The 23,288-nt window shown below is 39.3% G+C and overlaps 1 protein-coding gene across 6 annotated transcripts in view; it reads left to right on the top strand.

Moving 5' to 3' along the window:
• Positions 1-19,201, top strand: part of EXOC1 (exocyst complex component 1) — a 52,426-nt gene extending 33,225 nt beyond the window's left edge. For 3 of the 6 annotated variants that reach the window (XM_059670780.1, XM_059670772.1, XM_059670787.1), the window contains 8 exons: positions 6,294-6,457; positions 7,019-7,126; positions 8,283-8,359; positions 8,880-9,108; positions 12,046-12,229; positions 13,963-14,162; positions 16,489-16,683; positions 18,401-19,201. In XM_059670780.1, the coding sequence (XP_059526763.1) occupies positions 6,294-6,457; positions 7,019-7,126; positions 8,283-8,359; positions 8,880-9,108; positions 12,046-12,229; positions 13,963-14,162; positions 16,489-16,683; positions 18,401-18,553 (1,310 nt within the window). In that variant the 3' untranslated portion in view covers positions 18,554-19,201. Of the gene's footprint in view, positions 1-4,732; positions 4,778-6,293; positions 6,458-7,018; positions 7,127-8,282; positions 8,360-8,879; positions 9,109-12,045; positions 12,230-13,962; positions 14,163-16,488; positions 16,684-18,400 lie in introns of all 6 variants that reach the window. The other 3 variants (XM_059670755.1, XM_059670763.1, XM_059670797.1) reach the window with 2 other exon arrangements.
• The last annotated feature ends 4,087 nt before the right edge of the window (positions 19,202-23,288 follow it).

Genomic DNA, 23,288 nt, shown 5'->3' with positions numbered 1-23,288 from the left:
CTGACCAAGAGTTGGACCCGCAATCTTTTGGTGCACGGGACTAAGCTCCAGCCAACTGAGCCACCCAGCCAGGGCCAAGTACCATAGTATCTTAATGGTATCATTGCATTAACCCAGTGGTTGGCAGACTGCGGCTCGCAAAGCACATGCGGCTCTTTGGCTCCTTGAGTGTGGCCACGAAGTTTCAATTGCACTGTACGTACGCGCCCGCACGTGGTATTTTGTGGAAGAGCCACACTCAAGGGGCCACAGTTTCCCGACCACTGCATTAACCTGAGACCTAAATTTTTTCATTTCTTACCCCTTGAAAAGTTCCTAAATTATCTTGTTGAAAATATTTTTATATTAACATAATACACATGTAGAAGGCACTTTTATAGTTTTAAAAGTTAAAATTACATCTCTTCAATTAATCTATTAAATAATAAGGAATGGGGAGTACTTTCTGGAGGTTGATGATACTATAAAGTTACATAATTTCAGTTATTTTGATACCAGTTATAACAAGAAAACACTAAATAAACAATTCAGATGATAAAAATAGTTTGGTCCATCTTGAAGAATTAACTTGTTATTCAGCATTTAAACATAAATTTCAAGTTAAATACAAATAACTTAAGTTCTAAGGTAGAATGTAACATTTTTTAAGGATATCTTTTCAATTATTCAAATTATGTTTAAATGAATTTTAATAGTAATTATAATTAAGATAAAAACTTGAAATTTTAGAACAATGACTTTTTAATGAGTCAAAATTGGTAATAATAAATAATATTTAAATGAGTTCTTTTTTATTTGCTCTGAAAATGCTGGGTCATAGATGCTAATAAGAATGAGAGGCAGATTGAATATACTTTATAAAAGTAAACTGTAGTAAATATAGTCGTAGAAATTCAGGGGAGTACTCTGTTTTTGAACCAGTCTGGACTCAGATCTTTAACATCTACTTAGTTCAAGTAATTCAAAATTAGGTTAAAATGCCAGTAAAGAATCTCTTCTTTGTTATAAGGTCTTTATGTAAGTCATTGCCCTTTTTGATTAATAGGTTTATTTTGACATCCTCAGAGGGATGGAATTTTCTCCCCAAGATTGATATTTTAGTATATTCTACAACTGTGCTTAATGAAATGGCAGGGAGATGAAATTTAGTATTTTCTTTTTAAAATCACCAGTTTTTTCTTTCTACAGCTCAGATAACACACACACACATTATTTTAGTTCATTAACATATGTATTTATATGGTTACTGCCTCTCATATTTATTTTAATATTCCCAGATCTTTAAAATGGTATGCCAAAATCATTTTTTCGTTCTGTGTTTCTCCACTAAACTAAGAAATCTTGTTGATTTCAAAGGAAGTCTTGAATACAAGACTGGATTCACAATGGCTAGAAATTCAATAAGTATTTATTGATTGCTTATTATATAACTAGAGGCCCGGTGCACAAAAATTTGTGCACTCGGGGTTGGGAGAGGAGGTCCCTCAGCCTGGCCTGTGCCCTCTCACAGTCTGGGACCCATCAGGAGATAAGGACCTGCTGGTTTAGGCCTGCTCCCGGGTGGCAGAGGGCAGGCCTAATCCTAGGTGTAACCCCTGGTCGGGCTCAGAGCAGGGCCCATTGGGGAGTTGGGGCCCCGCCTCCTGTCATGCACAGAGCAGGGCGGATTGGGAGGTTGCCATGCCACCCTCAGTCATGCTCAGGGTAGGGCCGATTGGGGGATTGGGGCACCACCCCCTGTCACACTCAAGGCAGGGTCCATAGGGAGGTTGCAGCGCCACTCCTGTCATGCAGAGCAGGGCCGATCAGAGGGTTGGGGCTCCGCACCCTGTCACACTGATCCCGGTGCTGGGAAGCCTCGCTGCTCCGCTGATCCCAGGGCCAGGACGCCTCTCGGCTCCCCTGATCCCTGGCCCGGAGGCCTCTCGGCTCCGCTGATCACTGGGGTGGGAGGCCTCTCTGCTCCGCTGATCGCTGATCGCGGGGCCTCCGACTCCGCTGATCACGGGGCCGGGAGGCCTCTGGACTCCGCTGATCACCGGGGCTGGGAGGCCTCTCGGCTGATCACCGGGGCTGGGAGGCCTCTCGGCTGATCACTGGGCCGGGAGGCCTCTGGACTCCGCTGATCACTGGGGCTGGGAGGCCTATGGACTCCGCTGATCACCGGGGCTGGGAGGCCTCTTGGCTGATCACCGGGGCTGGGAGGCCTCTCGGCTGATCACCAGGCCGGGAGGCCTCTGGACTCCGCTGATCACCGGGGCCGGGAGGCCTCTGGACTCCGCTGATCACCGGGGCCGGGAGGCCTCTCGGCTCCGCTGATCACCGGGGCCGGGAGGCCTCTCGGCTCCGCTGATCACCGGGGCCGGGAGGCCTCTCGGCTCCGCTGATCACCGGGGCGGGAGGCCTCTCGGCTCCACTGATCGCGGGGCCTCCGACTCCGCTGATCACCAGGGCCGGGAGGCCTCTCGGCTCCGCTGATCACCGGGGCCGGGAGGCCTCTCGGCTCCGCTGATCACCGGGGGCGGGAGGCCTCTCGGCTCCGCTGATCGCGGGGCCTCCGACTCCGCTGATCACCGGGGCGGGAGGCCTCTCGGCTCCGCTGATCGCGGGGCCTCCGACTCCGCTGATCACCGGGGCCGGGAGGCCTCTCGGCTCCGCTGATCGCGGGGCCTCCGACTCCGCTGATCACCGGGGCCGGGAGGCCTCTCGGCTCCGCTGATCACCGGGGCCGGGAGGCCTCTCGGCTCCGCTGATCACCGGGGCCGGGAGGCCTCTGGGCTCCGCTGATCGCGGGGCCTCCGACTCCGCTGATCACCAGGGCCGGGAGGCCTCTCGGCTCCACTGATCACCGGGGCCGGGAGGCCTCTCGGCTCCGCTGATCGCGGGGCCTCCGACTCCGCTGATCACCGGGGCCGGGAGGCCTCTCGGCTCCGCTGATCGCGGGGCCTCCGACTCCGCTGATCACCGGGGCCGGGAGGCCTCTCGGCTCCGCTGATCACCGGGGCCGGGAGGCCTCTCGGCTCCGCTGATCACCGGGGCCGGGAGGCCTCTCGGCTCCGCTGATCACCGGGGCCGGGAGGCCTCTCGGCTCCGCTGATCACCGGGGCCGGGAGGCCTCTCCGCCCTGCTGCTTCAGGGCTGTTTGGCTTCGCTCTGCTTGGAGCCTGAGTATGCAAATTAACCGCCATCTTTCAGCTTCTATAATTGAAACATTGTATCTTTTGGAGTTGTTGCTTCAGGAGCTCAGAGCCCAGCAGCTGCGGGGATCCTTGACTTTCTCCATCGCTGGGGCAACCAAGCCTCCTATTCTCAGCTGCCTGGCTGCCAGCCGCCATCTTGGCTGACAGTTAATTTGCATATCTCGCTGATTAGCCAATGAAAAAGGTATCGGTTGTACGCCAATTACCATTTTTCTCTTTTATTAGTATAGGATAAGCACTGCTGCATTCTGAGAAAGCAGCATAAGCAAAAGATCGTACCCCATGATGTTTATAGTCTAGAAGGGATTATTTAAAAGTTTACCTGAAGATTCTGCTTGTTTCTGATAAATAATATGGACTTGTTATGTGCCCCAAATTATAGTTAATAGACACTACAAGCAATTCTGTATTCTTTATTGGCTACTTAAAAATAAAGTATATGAAGTAGTAGGCCTTGATTTGGAACTGATGATTTAGTATAGTGACACCATAAGGCCACCAGGGGTATTGTTCAGGTTGGCTAGCTAGTAGCTCTAGCATGACTCTTGCTTACCACTTTAATGTCCAGCCTTACTGTTTCATACTCCTTTGAGCTTCAGGAAGCCAAGGCTGGGAAGACATACATGTCGCTGGTGTGACAAGTTAGTAGCTTATACTTGGGCTTTTGCCTTGAAGTTTGGCAGTGACAGTTGACATATTTTTTGTTTTTAAAATATTTCTAGATTATGTTCTTTAAGTTTCTGTTTCATTCTGTAATTTCTTTCTTTGCTTTTCATATCTACTTCTAAAATATTTCACAAGGTGATCTCTGTAATTCATCTAATAAATATTATATATACAGAAGTTTTAGAATAAAACCAAATGATCCTTAAAAGTTTAAAATTCCTGTATTAAACCTATTCCATTAGCTTTACCCTTCCATCCTCACTTCTCCTGAGTAGTATTTTTATATAACCCTTTCATTCTAGGTGTCACAAAGCCAATTACTAAGTAGTGCAGCTTGATATTTTGAAATGGTTTTCAAACCCCAGTCATATCATTTTTTATCAGATGTAATATAAAATTATTTAGTACAATGGAGATTTCTTTCAGGAGCTTCAGGGAATCTGAAATTGTTGGTGCATTTAATGTCTAAATCTATAGCTTCATTTTAATAAATTTCCACTATATTAAATTATTTACTTAAACCATATTTTTTCTTCTGAAACCAAAACTTGCAAATATAGTCTTTTAAATTTAAGTATATAAACTTAAAACAATCACTTAAAAGTATGGGGTGATTGACAAATATAGTTTTATCTGAATATTAGAGTAATAATAATACATGAAAAGACAAGTATTTTCTTTCCTATAATTTTTCCAACAGTAGCTGGCCAACTAAATATACGTTGCACCTTTTGTTACTTGATGCTCATGGTTCTCTGCATGTGTCTTTTAAACTAAAGCTTAACTTCCTCTTGTGCATGGTTTGTGCAAATTGCAGTTTATTAACTTGTCTTTGTCTTTGATGCTTGCAACCTAATCCATCACAGCTACACTTCCTCGAAAAGAAAGTGCTGTCAAACAGGAAACAGAGAGTGAGTATGCTGAGTGTGTTAGTAGGTATTCTCAATGCATGTTTGTTTAATGTTTAGAAATTAGTTATATGTCTTGAAAGAAGTTACACCTAAACTATTGATTACTCTGAGTTATTGCTAGACATAGATGAAAGAAAACCAACATGATGGTAGTGATGTGGCTACATCAAAGGAATATCTAATATAGTTGAAAATAAATGGTGTGTAATCAGAAATTTATAAAAAGGTTTAACGATTATATTTCTGTTTTCAGGCTGTGGTTAGAAACTATAAAAGTTCTTTGACATGTGGTCAGATTTTGCATAATTAAACCAAAATTTGTCTTTAATTGTCCTTACTGTATCTTTATTTGTCTCATCTGACCATTAGTAAATAATACAGGTTCACTGAGAGTTACTCAAGAAGAATTTTAAAATGTATTTATATTTAATTCTGAATGACAGTATCATGTTTTCTTATAAAAATGGAATCCTTTAATTCTTTGATGTATGTAAGATATCGTCCAGCCATATTGTTATAATTTTCTTCATGGCAATGATGGATACCTATGTTTATACTTAAACCCAGATGTCCCATATTTATATCGTTAATGGTGTATTATATTTTAGTTGTATTTTAAATACAACAGGTTTTTAGGATTTTTTTTCTCCTTATTTTTAAGGAACTGTAGTTAATCAGTTCATTTAATGTAAATGCAGAGTCTCTGGGTTCAGGAATGTATTAAGTTGAATTCTATGTAATTGACCTTTTTGTAGGGCAAGAATGATCGAGTATTGTCAGTTCACGTGGTACAGCCTAATATATTGATTTAACTTGGAGGAGGGTAATATTGGGATATGGCAGTTTTCTTTTTTTTTTTTTAATATATATATTTTTTATTTCAGAGAGGAAGGGGGAGGGGAGGGAGATAGAAAAATCAGTGATGAGAGAGAATCATTGATCGGCTGCCTCTTGCATGCCCCACATTGGGGATCCAGCCTGCAACCCAGGCATGTGCCCTGACCAGGAATAGAACTGTGACCTCCTGGTTCATAGGTCAGTGCTCAACCACTAAGCCATACTGGCTGGGCGGGATATGGCAGTTTTCTTCAGAAATATAACGGTCATGTTAAGCTAGTACACTGGGGCGGGGAGGGGGGGGGGGGGGCGCGGGCAGTCAGTGACCATCATATTCATGTCTTTTGAATGGGAAAGAAATAAATCGTCATCTACTTTAGTCTAGAGATATCATCAGACAACTTTATGTTTATGATGACACTGAGAAGGACATAGATTTTGGGATCTTTATGGTCTTTTATTCCTATAGATCTATGTCGTTTCACTACTCTGTACAATATGCTCAGGAATTGATCACAAATGTTAATGAAAGAGAAGGACACTCCACAACCTGTCCATGTGGTAGTCTTGTATCCTGATATGAGCCCTCAAAAACCAAAACAGGGTCAGATAGCCCTGATTTATGCTATGGGTCTTTATTCATGAAGGTCACAACTTTCAAAGTTTTATTATTTCTTAGGTCTTCATGGAAGTTCTGGGAAATTAACTGGATCTACTTCTAGTCTAAATAAACTCAGTGTTCAGAGTTCAGGGAATCGCAGATCTCAGTCATCTTCCTTGTTGGATATGGGAAACATGTCTACTTCTGATCTCGATGTTGCGGATAGAACCAAATTTGATAAGGTAAAATAAAAATAGCAGATACTGCTTAACCACTAATACTGGTTTTCTAACTGTTACTGCTTTAAGTGTGTTTAAAGATTTGGTTAACCATGTCTTACTTTCCTGTTCTGATTCTGAAAAAAAAAAAAAAAAAATACTAGTCAAATGACCACTAAATTGTGAACCATTCAATTAAATTACATTATAGCTTTATTAAATTTTGTTTATAATCATAAAATGCTTGCATCTTAAATCTAAGTTCTTTGAGCAACTACAAGATAAAGAGGAAATAGCTTTTATGGAGCAGAACTGTTCTCTGCAGTGCATTAAATAAGCTTTAAAAGTTTGCCTCTGTATTCCTCTTTCCCGATTTCAAGTGAATAGTTATTGTGAGTTTCATTTTAGGTATGTTTTGGCTCTGCTATGCCTTGATATACTTCATTGTCCTGTCAGTCTTGGAACAGTTTGTTTTGGGGATTCTGTTGAGTTTATGGATAAAGCATTTATGATCCCTGCAGAAAATTAAATGTGTAATGTTATTTTAAGCATTTGGTGCAGATCTTTCATTTTAGTTTTCTTCAGATCTTTGAACAGGTACTCAGTGAACTGGAGCCCCTGTGTCTAGCAGAACAGGACTTCATAAGTAAATTTTTCAAACTACAGCAACATCAAAGTATGCCTGGAACTGTGGTACGGCTTATGTTTATTTATTGGCTAGTATACTAGTATATGATCTGTAATATAATTAGCTTAATTAAGATGTCACAGTTTCAATATTAGAACAGAAAAGGAAGGGATTTATGATATCAGGACTTTTAAAATAATTTTTGTCATACCACAAGACAATAAAAACAGTGATAATTCATGCATGTAATTTAATACTCCAGACTGTCTTAAGCCTAAGCATTATCTAAGTTATTGAGGGAATAAAATATCTGAGTTTACTTTTCAAAAAACATTTTGAAAAGCGATTTTAGCAGTCATCAAGAAAAATTTTAAACAATGTTTGGTGTTTGAGTATATATACCATGGGGGGGGGGGGCGGGGGGAGAAGGGGGAAAGGAAAGGTGAGGCTTCAAATCTGATTTTTTCCCTATGACTTTGTTATTAACTAGCTGTAAAACCTTAAACCAATTATTTAATCCCCAATTTCCTCATCTCTCATCTGTTCAATGGATATTATAATGCCTGTTCAGCATGCCTCTAGGGTGGCAAAAATTTAAGAAAATTAAATGAGATAGTTGCTAGAATATTTTGAGGAACTTAAAAGCACAATGCAAATAAAGTAATTTTAAAATTAAGGTCATCTTTAAAAAAGAGCCTACATATTAAAAGCAGTCATAAATGAATGAGAAATTATCTCAAATGGGTGGGAATTTGTTGTTGCAGGTAGTAGTAGTAAATTTGCTTACTTCTTAACTTCTATAAGAATTTTTGATAGCTGTTTTAAATGCCAAACTTCTATTAGAATGATTTATGAGATTAATTTTTAGTTCTCTATTGCAAGTTGTTTCTGGATGTTTTCTGTTTTTCGTTGAGCTGCCCACTCATTTCAACCTCCCCCCTCCATCTCCTGTATCTCTGTCTTCCCACTTTCCCCTCATGTGCACATAAACACAACTTTTGCCTATAATTCTCAGATAAAATGTAAGAACAAAGCACTTCATGATCATTCTTAAGTAGCATACTAAATTATATAGTTCTGTCAGTGATGCTATCTTTAAAAATCATTATTTTTCATAATGTATTCTCTCCTAGGAATTTTAAGACTGAGCAGGCTTTTGCTATCTAAACTAGTCAAATTGTTGGTCTTTTATTATATAAAGTACCTGAATAATTTTTGCAGACTGAAGCAGATGACCTCGATGGAGGAACGTCATCAAGGCAACATAATTCTGGCACACCATTGCCCGTTTCATCTGAGTATGTATTGGTTACTATCTGTTGTTACTTTGGAAAAAAATAAACTTTAAATTTAATATAGAGGAGTGCTGCTCAATGAGGCATCCAGATGACTCAGTAACCTGACAGCACTCAGCACTGACAGGTGTGTCCAGTGTCTTATTAAATATCTTACTGAATTAAAACCTGTCCTATTGTATGACTCTATGGCTCTTTGCTCTAGTACAAAAAATGCAATCAATTTTGATGTTTGCTGGTAGGAAGTAGCATTTGAATTGCCATGTATTTCTTGGAAATCACAGAGCACATTTCAGGATCCCAGCTTTACAAATGACAGTTATAAAATGAGTGATAAAACTTAACTTTAAAAAATATTTTTATATTGGAAACTGCTGAAAAATACTTAGTTCATTATATTTGGACATTTTTAATGAAAATACAATATTTTAGTCATTTTGTATATGCCCAGTGGGTTAAAGTGAAAGATGAATACACCTGAAGCTTATAACAACTTGCTACATTTTGTATGTTTTTTGAACAGGAAAGATATGATCCGCCAAATGATGACTAAAATATTTCGCTGCATTGAGCCAGAACTGAATAACCTAATTGCATTAGGCGACAAAATTGATAGCTTTAACTCCCTTTACATGCTAGTGAAAATGAGTCATCATGTGTGGACTGCACAAAATGTGGACCCTGCTTCTTTTCTGAGCACTACATTGGGAAATGTTTTGGTGACTGTCAAAAGGAACTTTGACAAATGCATTGTAAGTTCTTTTTTAAAAACTTAGAATTGTAATCATTGCAAAAAAATAGGTAAATGTATTTAACAGATTTCCAGCTCTCCATTTGGGGATCTGCTGTTCAAAACCCCCAATGCCTTGAAGCAGGGTATTAGCTGCAATGTATATGAACAGAGGTAGTTGGATGGTACCATGCCAGTTAGCTTCTCTTCTACACTGAATCTTGGCAAGTAGGTGGCATGGAAACTGTAGCTGCTTAAGAGATCCACTAGGTAACTGAAATCTCAGTCAACTGATTAGTACCAAAGGTTAATGAAACAATTGAAACTATCGTTTGGATTAATGTTTTTCTTCTAACATATTCTAATGAGAAAATTAATAATTGGATCATTTTAATTGTTTAAATTATTTACTTTGTTCATTTTATATTTAACTAGGGGCCCAGTGCACAGATTCATGCACCTTGAAAGGAACTGGGCTGCAAGACGGTGGTGGGCACAGGGGCAGGTCTCGGCCCATCCTCCACATCCCCACCCGGACCCTCCTGCCGCGGCCCCCGGTCTCCTGTCTGCCAGCAGCCCCTCTCCCGCCACTCCCACGCGCTGACGGCGCCGGCCCCACTCGCATCCGCTGAAGGCGTGGAGCGATTGGGACCAGCACCAGCAGCGGTTGCGAGCGGCAGCTGATGCCCCATTACCCCTCAGGAGCAGGGGGAGGTGGAGAAGCCCTCAGGGGTGATCGGGGCTGGCAGCCATTGCTCACACCCACTGACTGCGTTAAGCGGCTGGGCGCCGGAAGCAGGTGCAAGTGGCGGCTCTGGCACTGGCTGCAGGTGTGAGGAGGGCCATCACCGGCAGTGGGTGCAAGTGGCAGCTGCCAGCCCCAATCACCCCTCGGGAGCTGGGGGAGATGGAGAAGCCCTGAGGGGTGATTGGGGCTGGCAGCAAGTGGCGGCTCCTGCGCTGGTAGCAGGTGCGAGTGCCAGGTGGGACTGCGGTGCGCTGGAGCAAAGAATTTTTAGTAGCCACCAGAGGCTCGCCCCGATGACAGCGACCGGAGCCCCGCCTTGGTCTGGCGCCTCCACTCACATGCTCCACCATCCCACTGCAGCCAACACCCACCATGTTCCCCACACGCCGCAGGTGGTCAGCACATGTCATAGCGGCTGGTTCCGTTGTTCCGCTGTTTGGTCTATTTGCATATTAGGGTTTTATATAGATAGATAGCTTTAATAAATAATCATATCACTATTTTAAAAATTGTTCTTATAATAACTTCCAGAAATCATCATTTTCCTCCTAATAGGAAAGGAAAAATCATTAATAGCTTCATTTTTTCCCTCCTTTGGTAAGCTTGTAGGTATGAATTGGACTGAGTCAGATTCTAAAGAAAGTTTTTTTATTAAATTACTTGGTATATAAAAGTGGGTATGTATCATGAATATCTCTCCTGTCTGTTACAAAGCCAGAGAAGACAGCTGTCATTTAAAACATTGTCTATTAGTGTTCAAGTGTATTCAGGCTATAATTATGTGCATTTAAATGCCACATAGAACAAAAATCTTCATAAAGCTTAACAACAATAGACCAACATTCACAAATTAGTGCTTGCTATGTCCTCTCTCCCACATAAGGTAGATGCTCTGAGAGGTTATGTTACTTTCCCCAAATCAACAGTTAAAAAGTGATGGAGTTGGAATTTATACCTCACAGTCTGGTTTCAGTACCTAGAATCTTACACTGGACTCTACTACACCCATTTTTATTCTTCACAGTTATCAATACTAATGAAGTAGAGTAGTAGTAAAGGTAATATGAAACGGTTGGCCGTAATCACAGTATTTTCTTATACTAATGCCTATACCCTAAATAATTACTTTTCTAATCCACATGTCATATGGTTTTCTAGTTATACCCCCAACATCTCAACACAATGGAATTTCATATAGAAGTTGAAAATGGTCGAGCAGTATTTGGCCATGTATTCTTACTGTGAATACATTTAGATCCTCTGAGAAGTACACAGAACCATAATTGAATTCCATGGATCTTTATGAACCCAGATGTCTAGATTCTGTCTATATGCAATATCCCTTTGCACTTTGTCACCATCCATACATAAGCATTTTCCTGAACTAATTTAAAATACGTAGCAAGTACATACATGCAAAACCAACTTTGTAATCTAAATCCATAGTAGAAATGCCTGTTCTCCCTCTCTATTTTCACACCCCAAAAATACAGAACTTGTCTATCCAAACAGAAATTTTAAGTTAATGAGAATTGAAAGTGGCTGTGGTCCTCGAACTTGGCCACTTGGGCACCAACTAGAAGAAACCTGGAGAGATTCTGTATGTGCTCTGGTATCAGCTGTGCCCCAGAATGGGCAATTGCCTATACCTATCTTTCATAAACGATAAAAATGTTTATTGGTTGTTTTTACTTTGAACAAAGAACTTAAGGTTCGTAGGCCTTGATTACATCTTGTTTTAAATAACCTGGATTTTTTTTCCCCTTGACTTTATTTTCTTTTGTTAATCCTCACCCGGGGATATTTTCCCATTGATTTTTAGAGAAAGGGGAAGGGAGAGAGGGAGGGGAACAGAGAGAGAGACACATTGATTGGTTGCCTCCCACCTGCGCCCTGACCAGGGACAGGGATCTAATGCGCAACCCAGGTATGTGCCCTTTACTGGGAATCTAACCCACAACCCTTCAGTGTGTGGGTCGATGCTCTAACCACTGAACATACCCAAGGGCGACTTTATTTTCCTGAGTATATGTACTTTTTAACCTATAGCAATAGTTTCTTACTTATCCCTATTTACTAATCTTTAATTGGTAAGCATCCAAATTGTTCTAGGTACTAAATTATATCCTTCCTCCATGTGTACATTTGATTATACTACCTTGTTTTAAGTTGCTTAGCTATTTCTCTCCCTTGCTTTCTTCCTAACTTTAGAGTAACCAAATAAGGCAAATGGAAGAAGTAAAGATCTCAAAGAAGAGTAAAGTAGGAATTCTTCCATTTGTTGCTGAATTTGAAGAATTTGCTGGGCTTGCAGAATCAATCTTCAAAAATGCTGAGCGTCGTGGAGATCTAGATAAAGCATATACGAAACTTATCAGAGGAGTGTTTGTTAACGGTAAGCTTGTGTTAATGTTCTAAAGAATTTTTGGTTGGTTTTTATTATTTCTGGTAACTCGTAATGTTCATTGTTTTTCATATTCTAAATTAAAAATTTCTGAACTTTGAAAAACAAACAGCACATAAAACTTATATTCATCAGGAAGCACTTAGATTTTAGAATTCATATGGGCTTATTACTATGCAAAACTGAATTCACATTTTAAACACAAAAAATGACCTCCCGGATTACATATGCATTTTAGCAAGTCTTCTGAAGATGATAGGCAATGATGTCTGTGTGACCTAATGCAAATCAATTCACTTCTGTAGACCTCAGTTCTCGTATCTGTCACATGAGGTAGGTTAATGCTAAACTTCTATAATTCACTGTCTTCCTCTGTCAGATCCCACAATTAAATTACAGAGAAACAGCGTGACGTGTCATTTAATTTGAAGTAAATGATCTAAGTGCATGTATTCAGGAATTGACAAGAGGTAGGATCATTTCACCAATTGTATGTAACATATTTTCAGCAGAAAAGTAGGCCAAGAGGATAGATAAATTACATGATTCAATGTTTGTATGGTTGATATTTTTCTTTTACAGTTCAAATTAGCTTTGCTTTGTCTGATTTTGAAGTTACACAAATGCCAAAATCAGAAGACAGATTTTAAAAATCAGATAATATGTAATCTCATCATGCAGAGATACCATTTAATTTTTATCCTTCATATAAACTTTTCCATGTCTCTTTTCCTCTTATAAATGTGCATATATTATATGTGTATGTTCTCTAATATAAAAAATTGTATCATACCTTATTCACTGTTTGGAGCCTAGATTATAATCCAAGTCTTTCCTTGTTAGTTAATATAGATAATCATACTCATTTATGATGAATACATAGTATTTCATGTATTTATCACCAGATCACCTATTAATAGGCATTTAGTTTCTTTCCATTTTCTTGCATATATTTTTGTGTATTTGTCCAATAATTTCCTTAGGGTAAATTACTAGAAATGGAATTGCAGGGTCAAAAGATCTGTATATATTGCAAAGCTTTTGCTAAATTGCCATTTAGAGAGATCATACCAGTTTAGTGCTATGAGCAGTTGGTGAAAGTTTCTGTCACATCTGTACCAATGATAAAGATTACTAGGTATTATCAATTTTTTTATTCTTTATCAAATTAACAGACTATACATTTATTTTGCTTATGATATTTTTTACAGTGTAAAGAGCTTTCAAATTTTATGTCTAACTTACCACTTTTCCCATTATGACTTCTAAGTTTTGGGGAATTCTTAGGAAGGTCATACCATCACAAAATTATTTTTTAATTAGCTTTATTTCTCCTTAATTCTTATGATTATATTCACTTTTTTATTTTTACATTTGAAGTACTAGGGCAATTTAGAATTTACTTGTTTGAAAGATGTAAAATAGTAACCCAAATGGGTTAGGTTGTCCTAACACATTCTGAATAACTCATCATTTCCCCACAGATTTGAAAAGCCACCTTTATTGCATAATAATATATATGGGACTGTTTTAGAATGATATTTTTATTAGGTTTAGGTGGATATGAAGATCCTTCAGTGCAATATATTTTATTCAGTCTAGAAATGTGCTTACTTCTTAAACTTACAAATGAAAACATCACATAAATGTTTTTATAGCTAAATATGGTCATACTCATATCAGGATATTTTGGGTTTTTTGTTTTTTTTCCTGTTTTTATTTAGTGGAGAAAGTAGCTAATGAAAGCCAGAAGACCCCCAGAGATGTAGTTATGATGGAAAACTTTCACCATATTTTTGCAACACTTTCTCGTTTGAAAATCTCATGTCTAGAAGCTGAGAAAAAAGAAGCCAAACAAAAATACACAGATCACCTGCAGTCTTACGTCATTTACTCTTTGGGGCAGCCTCTTGAAAAATTAAATGTGAGTATATTTTCACTTAGTATCTTTTTCCTGGTTTTGAATACATATACATATGTTTACATATGAAAAATACAACAGACACTTTTCCTAAATTTGCTTATGTATGAATGCAGGAGGATAAGGAAAGAAGAGAGACTCAGTTACTGAAGCTGCCAGAACACTGCTGGATGCTCTGTATACATCATTCCTTTTAATTCTTGTAAACAATGACGTGGGATAAGATAGTATTATCTGTATTTTACAAATGAAGACACTAAAAGTAAATAAACTTGCCTGAAGTTTTAACTAACCTTTATCCCTAGTTCAGATGAAGATTTCAAAATTTTATCAAGATAAAAGAAAGACCAAAAATTGTTTTGTGCATTGCTTTTTCCTTTCCCTTCTTTTCCTGGCTTGAATCATTCCCTACAGCAAGTTCAGTCATTAAAATTAAGAAATGATGGTTTTAGGAAACTTTGCAACATAGTACAGAAAGTCCTTGAATAAGGTAATTTCATTCAATGTTGTTTCTTTCTAAGGTTGATGAGATGTCAGTAACTTAAGTCTTATTTGTAGTAATTAGCCTATGGTAAAATTAGTTTTTATTATGCATCATTTCACTTAGTCGTAAATACTATCTATGACATTAAGATTACTGTATAAGCTGAAATGGACCCCCAACTAACTTTGTCCACAATGGGATTAGTCATCTTTTATAAGTTTTTAACTTTAAATTAGAGGCAAAATAAAAAATATGCATCTGTTGTCAACAATTCAAAGAAATGTTCAAGAGAACGTTAACCAAATGCAGAATCAATACTTTATGAAACTTAAGGACAGATATTAGCAGTTCTCAACCTGTGGGTCGCGACCTCTTTGGGGGTCAAACGACCCTTTCACAGGGGTCGCCTAAATATATCCTGCATATCAGATATTTACATTACGATTCATAACAGTAGCCAAATTACAGTTATGAAGTAGCAACGAAAATAATTTTATGGTTGGGGGTCACCACAACATGAGGAACTGTATTAAAGGGTCGTGGCATTAGGAAGGTTGAGAACAACTGCTTTAGGGGAAAAGGTCTGTCTCAGACCTAAAGCTATGTGATACTTAACTATAATATTAGAAGCATTCCCTTTGAAATCAAATTAAAGCAGAAATATTACTAGAGCCTTTATTAATTTAACATTGTTATGGAAGCTCCAGCCAATGCAATAATACCTAAGGCATAAATAAAAGATAAAGAGTCAAGATTATAATTACCTGTATATAATATGCTAAAATGATTGGTCTCTGGTAAAGTGGTAGGATTCAAAATAAATATATCAAAAAAACAATTTATTTCCTTATGTCATAATAACCAGTTAAATGTTATGTAGAAATAAATTTTTAAAAGCCTCAGGAATAGACTTGTCAAAAAATTATTATCAAAAATTAACTTGAGAATAAACAAATAATAATTGCTAAGAAAATTTTAGAGGAAAGTATTGAGAGGGGATTTGGTTTATCAGTATTAAATCATAGTGTATAATGCTCAAATAAAGGCATGCCAATCAATAAAATGACACATTAAAAAAAATAATAATAACCCTGGCCGGGTGGTTCAGTTGTCCCCATACACAAAAAGGTTTTGGCTTCAATCCCATCAGGGCATGTGTAGGAGGCAACTGATCCATATTTCTCTTACATCTATCATGTTTCTCTCTCTCTCTCTGCTCGCCAGCCGTGAGCCCGGGGTCTGGCGCCTGTTGGTCAGCTGAATGGCGCTCCCACTGTGGGAGTGCACTGACCACCAGGGGGTAGGTCTTGCATTGAGTGTCTGCCCCCTGGTGGTCAGTGCACGTCATAGCTACCGGTCAACCAGTCATTCAGTTGTTTGGTCACTTAGGCTTTTTTAAAAAAAATGTATTTCTTTATTGATTTCAGAGAGGAAGGGAGAAGGAGAGAGAGATAGAAACATCAATGATGAGAGAAAATCATTGATTGGCTGCCTCCCACACGCCCCTCACTGGGGATCAAGCCTGCAACCCAGGCATGTGCCCTTGGCCGGAATCGAACCTGGAACCCTTCAATCCACTGAGCCAAACCGGCCAGGGCTGCTTAGGCTTTTATATATATAGATTTATATACCCCACACATAAGAAGCCTAGATAGGAATCTAAAATGTTAACAGTGGTTATCTCTGAGTGGTAGTGTAATAGGTGATTGTTTTTTATCATTTATATTTTTACACGTTGCCTGGTTTTTACATAGTGAATACATATTATAATCAGTTTGGTTTTTTTTACATTTAAGTGAAAATAAAAGCAGCTTCTAGCCATTATTTCTTTTCATTTCCTTAAAGCATTTCTTTGAAGGCGTTGAAGCTCGTGTAGCACAAGGTATAAGAGAGGAAGAAGTAAGCTATCAACTTGCATTTAACAAACAAGAACTTCGTAAAGTTATTAAAGAGTATCCTGGAAAGGAAGTGAAAAAAGGTCTAGATAACCTCTACAAGAAGGTCGATAAACATTTATGTGAAGAGGAGAATTTACTTCAGGTACGCTTAGTTCTTTTATCCACCCTAGATTGCACATCCTTACATATATTGCTTTTCTTCAAAATATTCATCTAGAAATGCTATAGATTTTTTAATTTTAGTGCAGGAGGAAAGTTCCATAAAGTATAGACCAAATTAATGAATTCTGAGGAAGGAGGGAATTATATAAGTTTATATGGCTTTCCCTATATATTTTATATTTATGTTTTATTGTTTGAGGCATTAAGTTGTTTCTCTTTGGGGATGGGTTTTTTGTGGGTTTGGGGGATTTTTCATATTTGAGAGGAGTAAGTAAATGGAATATAGTGTAGTACGGTGGAATGATTCTGAGCTTGGGTTGGAGTTAGAAATGGGTTCATAATCTGGGTCCAGAGTAAGCTAACCTGACTTTGGGCAAGTTAGTTATCCTCTCTGGGCCTCAGTTTTCTTATTGTTTTTGTGTGTGTTTTTGCAGTTTATACGTTTATTATAAAATTTATTTTTATAGTTTTCTTATTTGATAAGTGGAAATAATACCTCCCTTATATGGTAGATGTTACTATTATTATTACTGCCATTTTATAGATGAGAAAATCAAAGCTTAAAAAGGTGGCATAATATGACCAAGATCCCAAAGCACATGGAAGGGAGCGCCAGATTGAAACTCCAAATCAAACCATTATTTTTTATAAACCATATTGAAAGGCCCAGAGATGAGACTAGTTTTGCTTTCAACATCATCAAAGGCTTCGTGTAGGGTATTACATTTGTGTTAGCCTCTGAAAGTCAGATAGTAATTTAACAGATAAAGTGGGAGGAGTGGTACTTCAGGTGACAGAAATGCTGTGAGCTAAAAGATGAAAAGCAAAAAGTGTAATACTGTTTAGTAAATAGTCTTAAATTGACAGGAATTTGGGATTTATATGATTTAGGGTTTATGAGGAAAATTCCTGGAAGTATACATTTCCTCAATTGTCAGACAGGGATGATGATCATACCAGTAGACCTTCCCCCCCCCGCCCCTCGCCCCCCAGGTTGTCATGAGACTTAAATAGGCTAATATATACATAAAGTACTTTGTACTGTACTGATACAGAGTAAGCATCAATAAATGTAACCTAGTGTTAACTAATATGTCAATGTGTGTAATTGTCTATAGATTATAAATTCTTTGGATTGCAGGTAATCCTGTCTCATCTTGGTGTGTCCACTATGGCATCAAGCAGTGTTTTATATAATCAATTTTAGATAAAGGAATTTTAAAATTTTCCTTGAAATGAAATTGAAGTATTAACTATTGCATTTCATTTTGTCACTAGTCTTAGTTCCATACATAATTGTGCATCTCCATATCTGTGTTGGATATTGTAGTTAGATATAATAATAGCTAAAATGTAATGTGTGCTTACTGTGTCAAACACTGTTGTAAGCACTTTACTCCATTCACTCAGTATTTAATCCTCATAAGAAACTTAGGAGAAAGATATTATTTTTTATTATTATTATTATTATTATTATTATTATTATTATTATTATTATCCCAGTTTGCAGATGAAGAACTTAGGCACAGAGTGATGGTGTAACACACGTATCTTGTAAGTAGAAGAAGCTAGGATGCATGTTTTTTCACTATTACACTCTGCTTAATTTTTAGACTATGTCTTGACATTATTTCTGCACACTTAATTGTGTGTTCTTTCCACTCATAGTATGACTTTTATTTTTGTTTTTATAATAGGTGGTCTGGCACTCCATGCAGGATGAATTTATACGCCAGTACAAGCACTTTGAAGGTTTGATAGCTCGATGTTATCCTGGATCTGGTGTTACAATGGAATTCACTATTCAGGACATTCTAGATTATTGCTCCAGCATTGCACAGTCTCACTAAACTTTATGAAAGAAGAGAAGATAAATGAAGAAACCACTCTGAGTATACTAGACACTATCGAAAATATCAGCAACTGTTTTGAGAACCCAGACTTGAAATTTTATGTATTTAAATGTCAAATAAATGGATAACACCATACTACACATATTCAAGAGCAAAAAGTATCAACTTATATAACAGTTTTATTTAATCAATAGGATGTGTGCTAACTTAAAGCATTTATCTTATAAAATGCCTTTAGCATTTTTTCTATGACAGAACAATTTTCCTTTATTGCCTAGCTTCTTGTATTTGTGAGTGGTTATTCTATGAGTAATGCATTGGGAGTTTTCAGCTTCCACTAAAATCATGTAACTACTAAACATTGTACAGAACTTTTTCCCTCTTTCTATAGGTATATGATAAGGGATCTTGTAGTGATCAGTTATAAGCACAGATTTTGAAAATTATGTGAACATGTGGTAATGACTCTGAAATAAAGAAATTTTCAAAAAAGTTGAAGTTTGGTATTATTAGATCTGTTACATGCTTAAAAGATCATTACTCAAAAAAGTTCTTACATGTTCATCTATATATATAAAAGGCTAAGTGACCGAATATACGTCCATCCAACTGGCCAGTACATATGATTTGCACTGGCAATTTTTTTTAATTTCTTTATTGATTAAGGTATTTTTTTTAATTAAATCTTTATTGTTCAGATTATTACATTTGTTCCTCTTTTTTTTCCTCCCCATAACTCCCCTCCTCCCAGTTCCCGCCCCACCCTCCGCCCTCACTCCCCACCCACTGTCCTCATCCATAGGTGCACGATTTTTGTCCAGTCTCTTCCCACATCTCCCACACCCCTTTCCCCCCCAAGAATAGTCAGTCCATTCCCTTTCTATGTCCCTGATTCTATTATAATCAACAGTTCATTCTGTTCATCAGATTATTAATTCACTTGATTCTTAGATTCACTTGTTGATAGATGCATATTTGTTGTTCATAATGTGTATCTTTACCTTTTTCTTCCTCTTCCTCTTCTTAAAGGATACCTTTCAGCATTTCATATAATCCTGGTTTGGTGGTGATGAACTCCTTTAGCTTTTCCTTATCTGTGAAGCTCTTTATCTGACCTTCAATTCTGAATGATAGCTTTGCTGGATAAAGTAATCTTGGTTGTAGGTTCTTGGTATTCATCACTTTGAATATTTCTTGCCACTCCCTTCTGGCCTGCAAAGTTTCTGTTGAGAAATCAGCTGACAGTCGTATGGGTATTCCCTTGTAGGTAACTGAGTTTCTTTCTCTTGCTGCTTTTAAGATTCTCTCTTTGTCTTTTGCTCTTGGCATTTTAATTATGATGTGTCTTGGTGTGGTCCTCTTTGGATTCCTTTTGTTTGGGGTTCTCCGCGCTTCTTGGACCTGTAAGTCCATTTCTTTCACCAGGTGGGGGAAGTTTTCTGTCATTATTTCTTCAAATAGGTTTTCAATATCTTGCTCTCTCTCATCTTCTGGCACCCCTATAATTCTGATGTTGGTACGCTTGAAGCTGTCCCAGAGGCTCCTTACACTATCCTCGCATTTTTGGATTCTTTTTTCATTTTGCTTTTCCGGTTGGATGTTTTTTGCTTCCTCGCATTTCAAATCTTTGACTTGATTCTTGCGCTCCTCTGGTCTGCTGTCGGGCGTCTGTATAATATTTGTTATTTCAGTCCGTGTATGCTTAATTTCTCGTTGGTTCCCCAATATAAGATCGAGGGTCTTATTAGTTTTCGTGTAGATCTCATTAAGTTTATCGACAGCTTCTAAACAGTTCTTGAGAGACCTTAAAAGTGTGGTTCTGAACTCTATATCTTCCATTGACAATTTTGTCCTGTTTCTTTGTCTCCGCATTTTGTTATGCTTCCTTGGTGTACCCCCTAGTGGTCTTTGTTCGAAGTCTTATAGTTAAATCTTGATTGTTGTAGCTAATTCCAGGGAGGGTTTGACCTCCAGGCCAAGTGGCTATGAGAATCAGCTGTGTCAGCAGTGAGAGAACTTCTGTCCTCTAGGGAGGTGCTAATCTAGCCTTTGCCTGAGGCTATCCGGCAAATGCCTCTGTGCAGGGCTTGGGCGGGGCGGGTCGCACAGGATCAACAGGGTGGGCCGGAGAGAGCAGTTATGGCGGCTCTCAGTCCTGTCCCCAGGGACTCTGCCTCTCTGAGTCCCAGCACCCGCTGCAAAGCTCGGAGAGAAAGCTGCACTCGCTCTGACCGAAGCCAGACAGTCCCGCTTCTCCCGTTTGAGTCTGGGTCCCTAAAGACTCGCCCGGATCTCGTGCTCAGAGTCTGCGACTCCCTCCCGATTGAAAACGCCAACCGCGCCCTCCGCCGCCAGCCCGCTCCGCTCACTCCGCACCTCAGAATTTGACTTCACCGCTGCGCCTCCTCTGGGTGTCCGTGTGCGTTTCTCTTTCCTCCTAGTTGTAGGACTTCCACTCAGCCAGCGTTCCTGTGGTTCTGGGTGATGTCCGTTCCGTGTTTTAGTTTCACTTTTGAAGTAGTTGTTCAAAGCAGCAAACTCCAGCGTTAACCTATGCCGCCATCTTGGTTCTCCTAAAAATTAAATTCGATTAAGGTATTAAATATGTGTCCTTATTCCCCCCATTACCACCCCCATTACCCCCACCCATGCCCTCACCCCCCTGTTGTCTGTGTCTGTTTGTTAGGCCTATATGCATGCATACAAGTCCTTTGGTTGATCTCTCCCCCTTACCTCCACCCTCCCCTACCTTCCCTCTGAGGTTTGACTGTCTGATCAATGCTTCTCTGTCTCTGGATCTGTTTTTGTTCAGTTTATGTTGTTCATTATATTCCATAAATGAGTGAGATCATGTGATATTTATCTCTCTCCCACTGGCTTATTTCACTTAGCACAGTGCTCTCCAGTTCCATCCATGCTGCTGCAAGTGGTAAGAACTCCTTTTTTACCGCAATGTAGTAGTCCATTGTGTAGATATACCACAGTTCTCTAATCCATTCATCTGCTGATGGGCACTTACGCTATTTCCAAATCTTAGCTATGGTGAATTGTGCTGCTATGAACATAAGGGTGCATATGTCCTTTCTGATTGGTGTTTCTAGTTACTTGGAATATATTCCTAGAAATGGGATCCCTGGGTCAAATGGGAGTTCCATTTTTAGTTTTTTGAGGAAACTCCATACTGTTCTCCACAGTGGCTGCACCAGTCTGCATTCCCACCAGCAGTGCACAAGGATTCCTTTTTCTCCACATCTTCACCAGCACTTGTCATTTGTTGATTTGTTTATGATAGCCATTCTGACAGGTGTGAGATGGTACCACATTGTCGTTTTGATTTGCATCTCTCGGATAATTAGTGACTTTGAGCATGTTCTCATATGTCGCTTGGCCTTCTGTCTTCTTTCGAAAAGTACCTATTTAGGTCTGTTGCCCGTTTTTTGATTGGGTTGTTTATCTTCTTTTTATTAAGTTGTATGCGTTCCCTTTAATGTTGGAGATTAAACGCTTATCGGTGATAACATTTGCAAATATGTTCTCTCATGCAGTGAGCTTTCTTGTTGTTTTGTTGATGGTTTCCTTTGCTGTGTAAAGCTTTTTATTTTGATGTAGTCCCATTTGTTTATTTTCCCTTTAGTTTCCAGGACCCTAGGAACAGTATCAGTGAAGAAATTGCTTCTGCATATGTCTGAGATTTTGCTGCCTGTGGATTCCTCTAGTATTTTTATGGTTTCCTTTCTTATGTTTAAGTCCTTTATCCATTTTGAGTTTATTTTTGTGTATGGTGTAAGTTGGGGGTCTAGTTTCATCTTTTTGCATGTATCTGTCCAATTTTCCCAACACCATTTATTGAAGAGACTGTCTTGACTCCATTGTATGTTCACGCCTCTGCCGGAAGCCGGTCCATCCTTGCTGCCTGACACAGTCGCTGCAGGAAAGAAACATCTGCACAGCATATGTTTCAAGGGACCTGGCGTATATAGCATACTGTTCTTAATATGTTTGCTCCCCTTAGCGCTGTGTGTTTTAACCAAGGTCACCTCTCCTAGAAAGGTTGTTTCCCCAGGTAGGAATTTTTCCCTGAAGTCAGGGAGGGGATGCCTCTCCTAGAAAGGTTGTTTCCCCAGGTAGGAATTTTTCCCTGAAGTCAGGGAGGGGATGAAACTCCTTAACTAAGTGCCAGGCGGGTAGTTAATCACTACAAACAATCATGCTTAAGCTACATAATCTTTACTCCCTGGAATGGAGATAAGAAACACCCTAACCTTTGTAATAGAAATTGACAGGATTAAAATCAACTGGTATAAATACGGATGTAACAAGACAATAAACAGCAGAGCCTCTCTGGAGATCAAGACCAGAACTTGGCTGGAGATCCTGGCTAGGCTGCTGATCAACTGAACGCTGTCTCCGTGTCCTTCCTTCTTCGCCGACTCCGTCTACGCCTTTGGGAACCCCTGGACCTGCTGGGGTTGGACCCCGGCATCTGGCGCCCGAACAGGGTTCCCTTAGGTAAGTCCCCCCGTACTTGGGACGGATAGGACTGCACCGTAGGGTGCTTCAGACCCCCCCTATAGAGGATAAGTAGGGTAAGCGGGTAGTTAGTACAGAACTTAGATTGACAGGATGGGTCATACTGAGTCTAAAGAAAAAAGACTTTGTATTAATCTTTTAACGCATATGCTTACTAGCAGAATTGGAGTTAAGGTTACTCCCAGTGAGACAGAAAGTTTTA

Source organism: Myotis daubentonii, chromosome 1 (genome assembly GCF_963259705.1).
Source record: "Myotis daubentonii chromosome 1, mMyoDau2.1, whole genome shotgun sequence".
NCBI classification, from domain to species: domain Eukaryota; kingdom Metazoa; phylum Chordata; class Mammalia; order Chiroptera; family Vespertilionidae; genus Myotis; species Myotis daubentonii.
The sequence above is the reverse complement of the archived record's forward strand: the minus strand, read 5'-3'. Positions and strand labels throughout refer to the sequence as shown.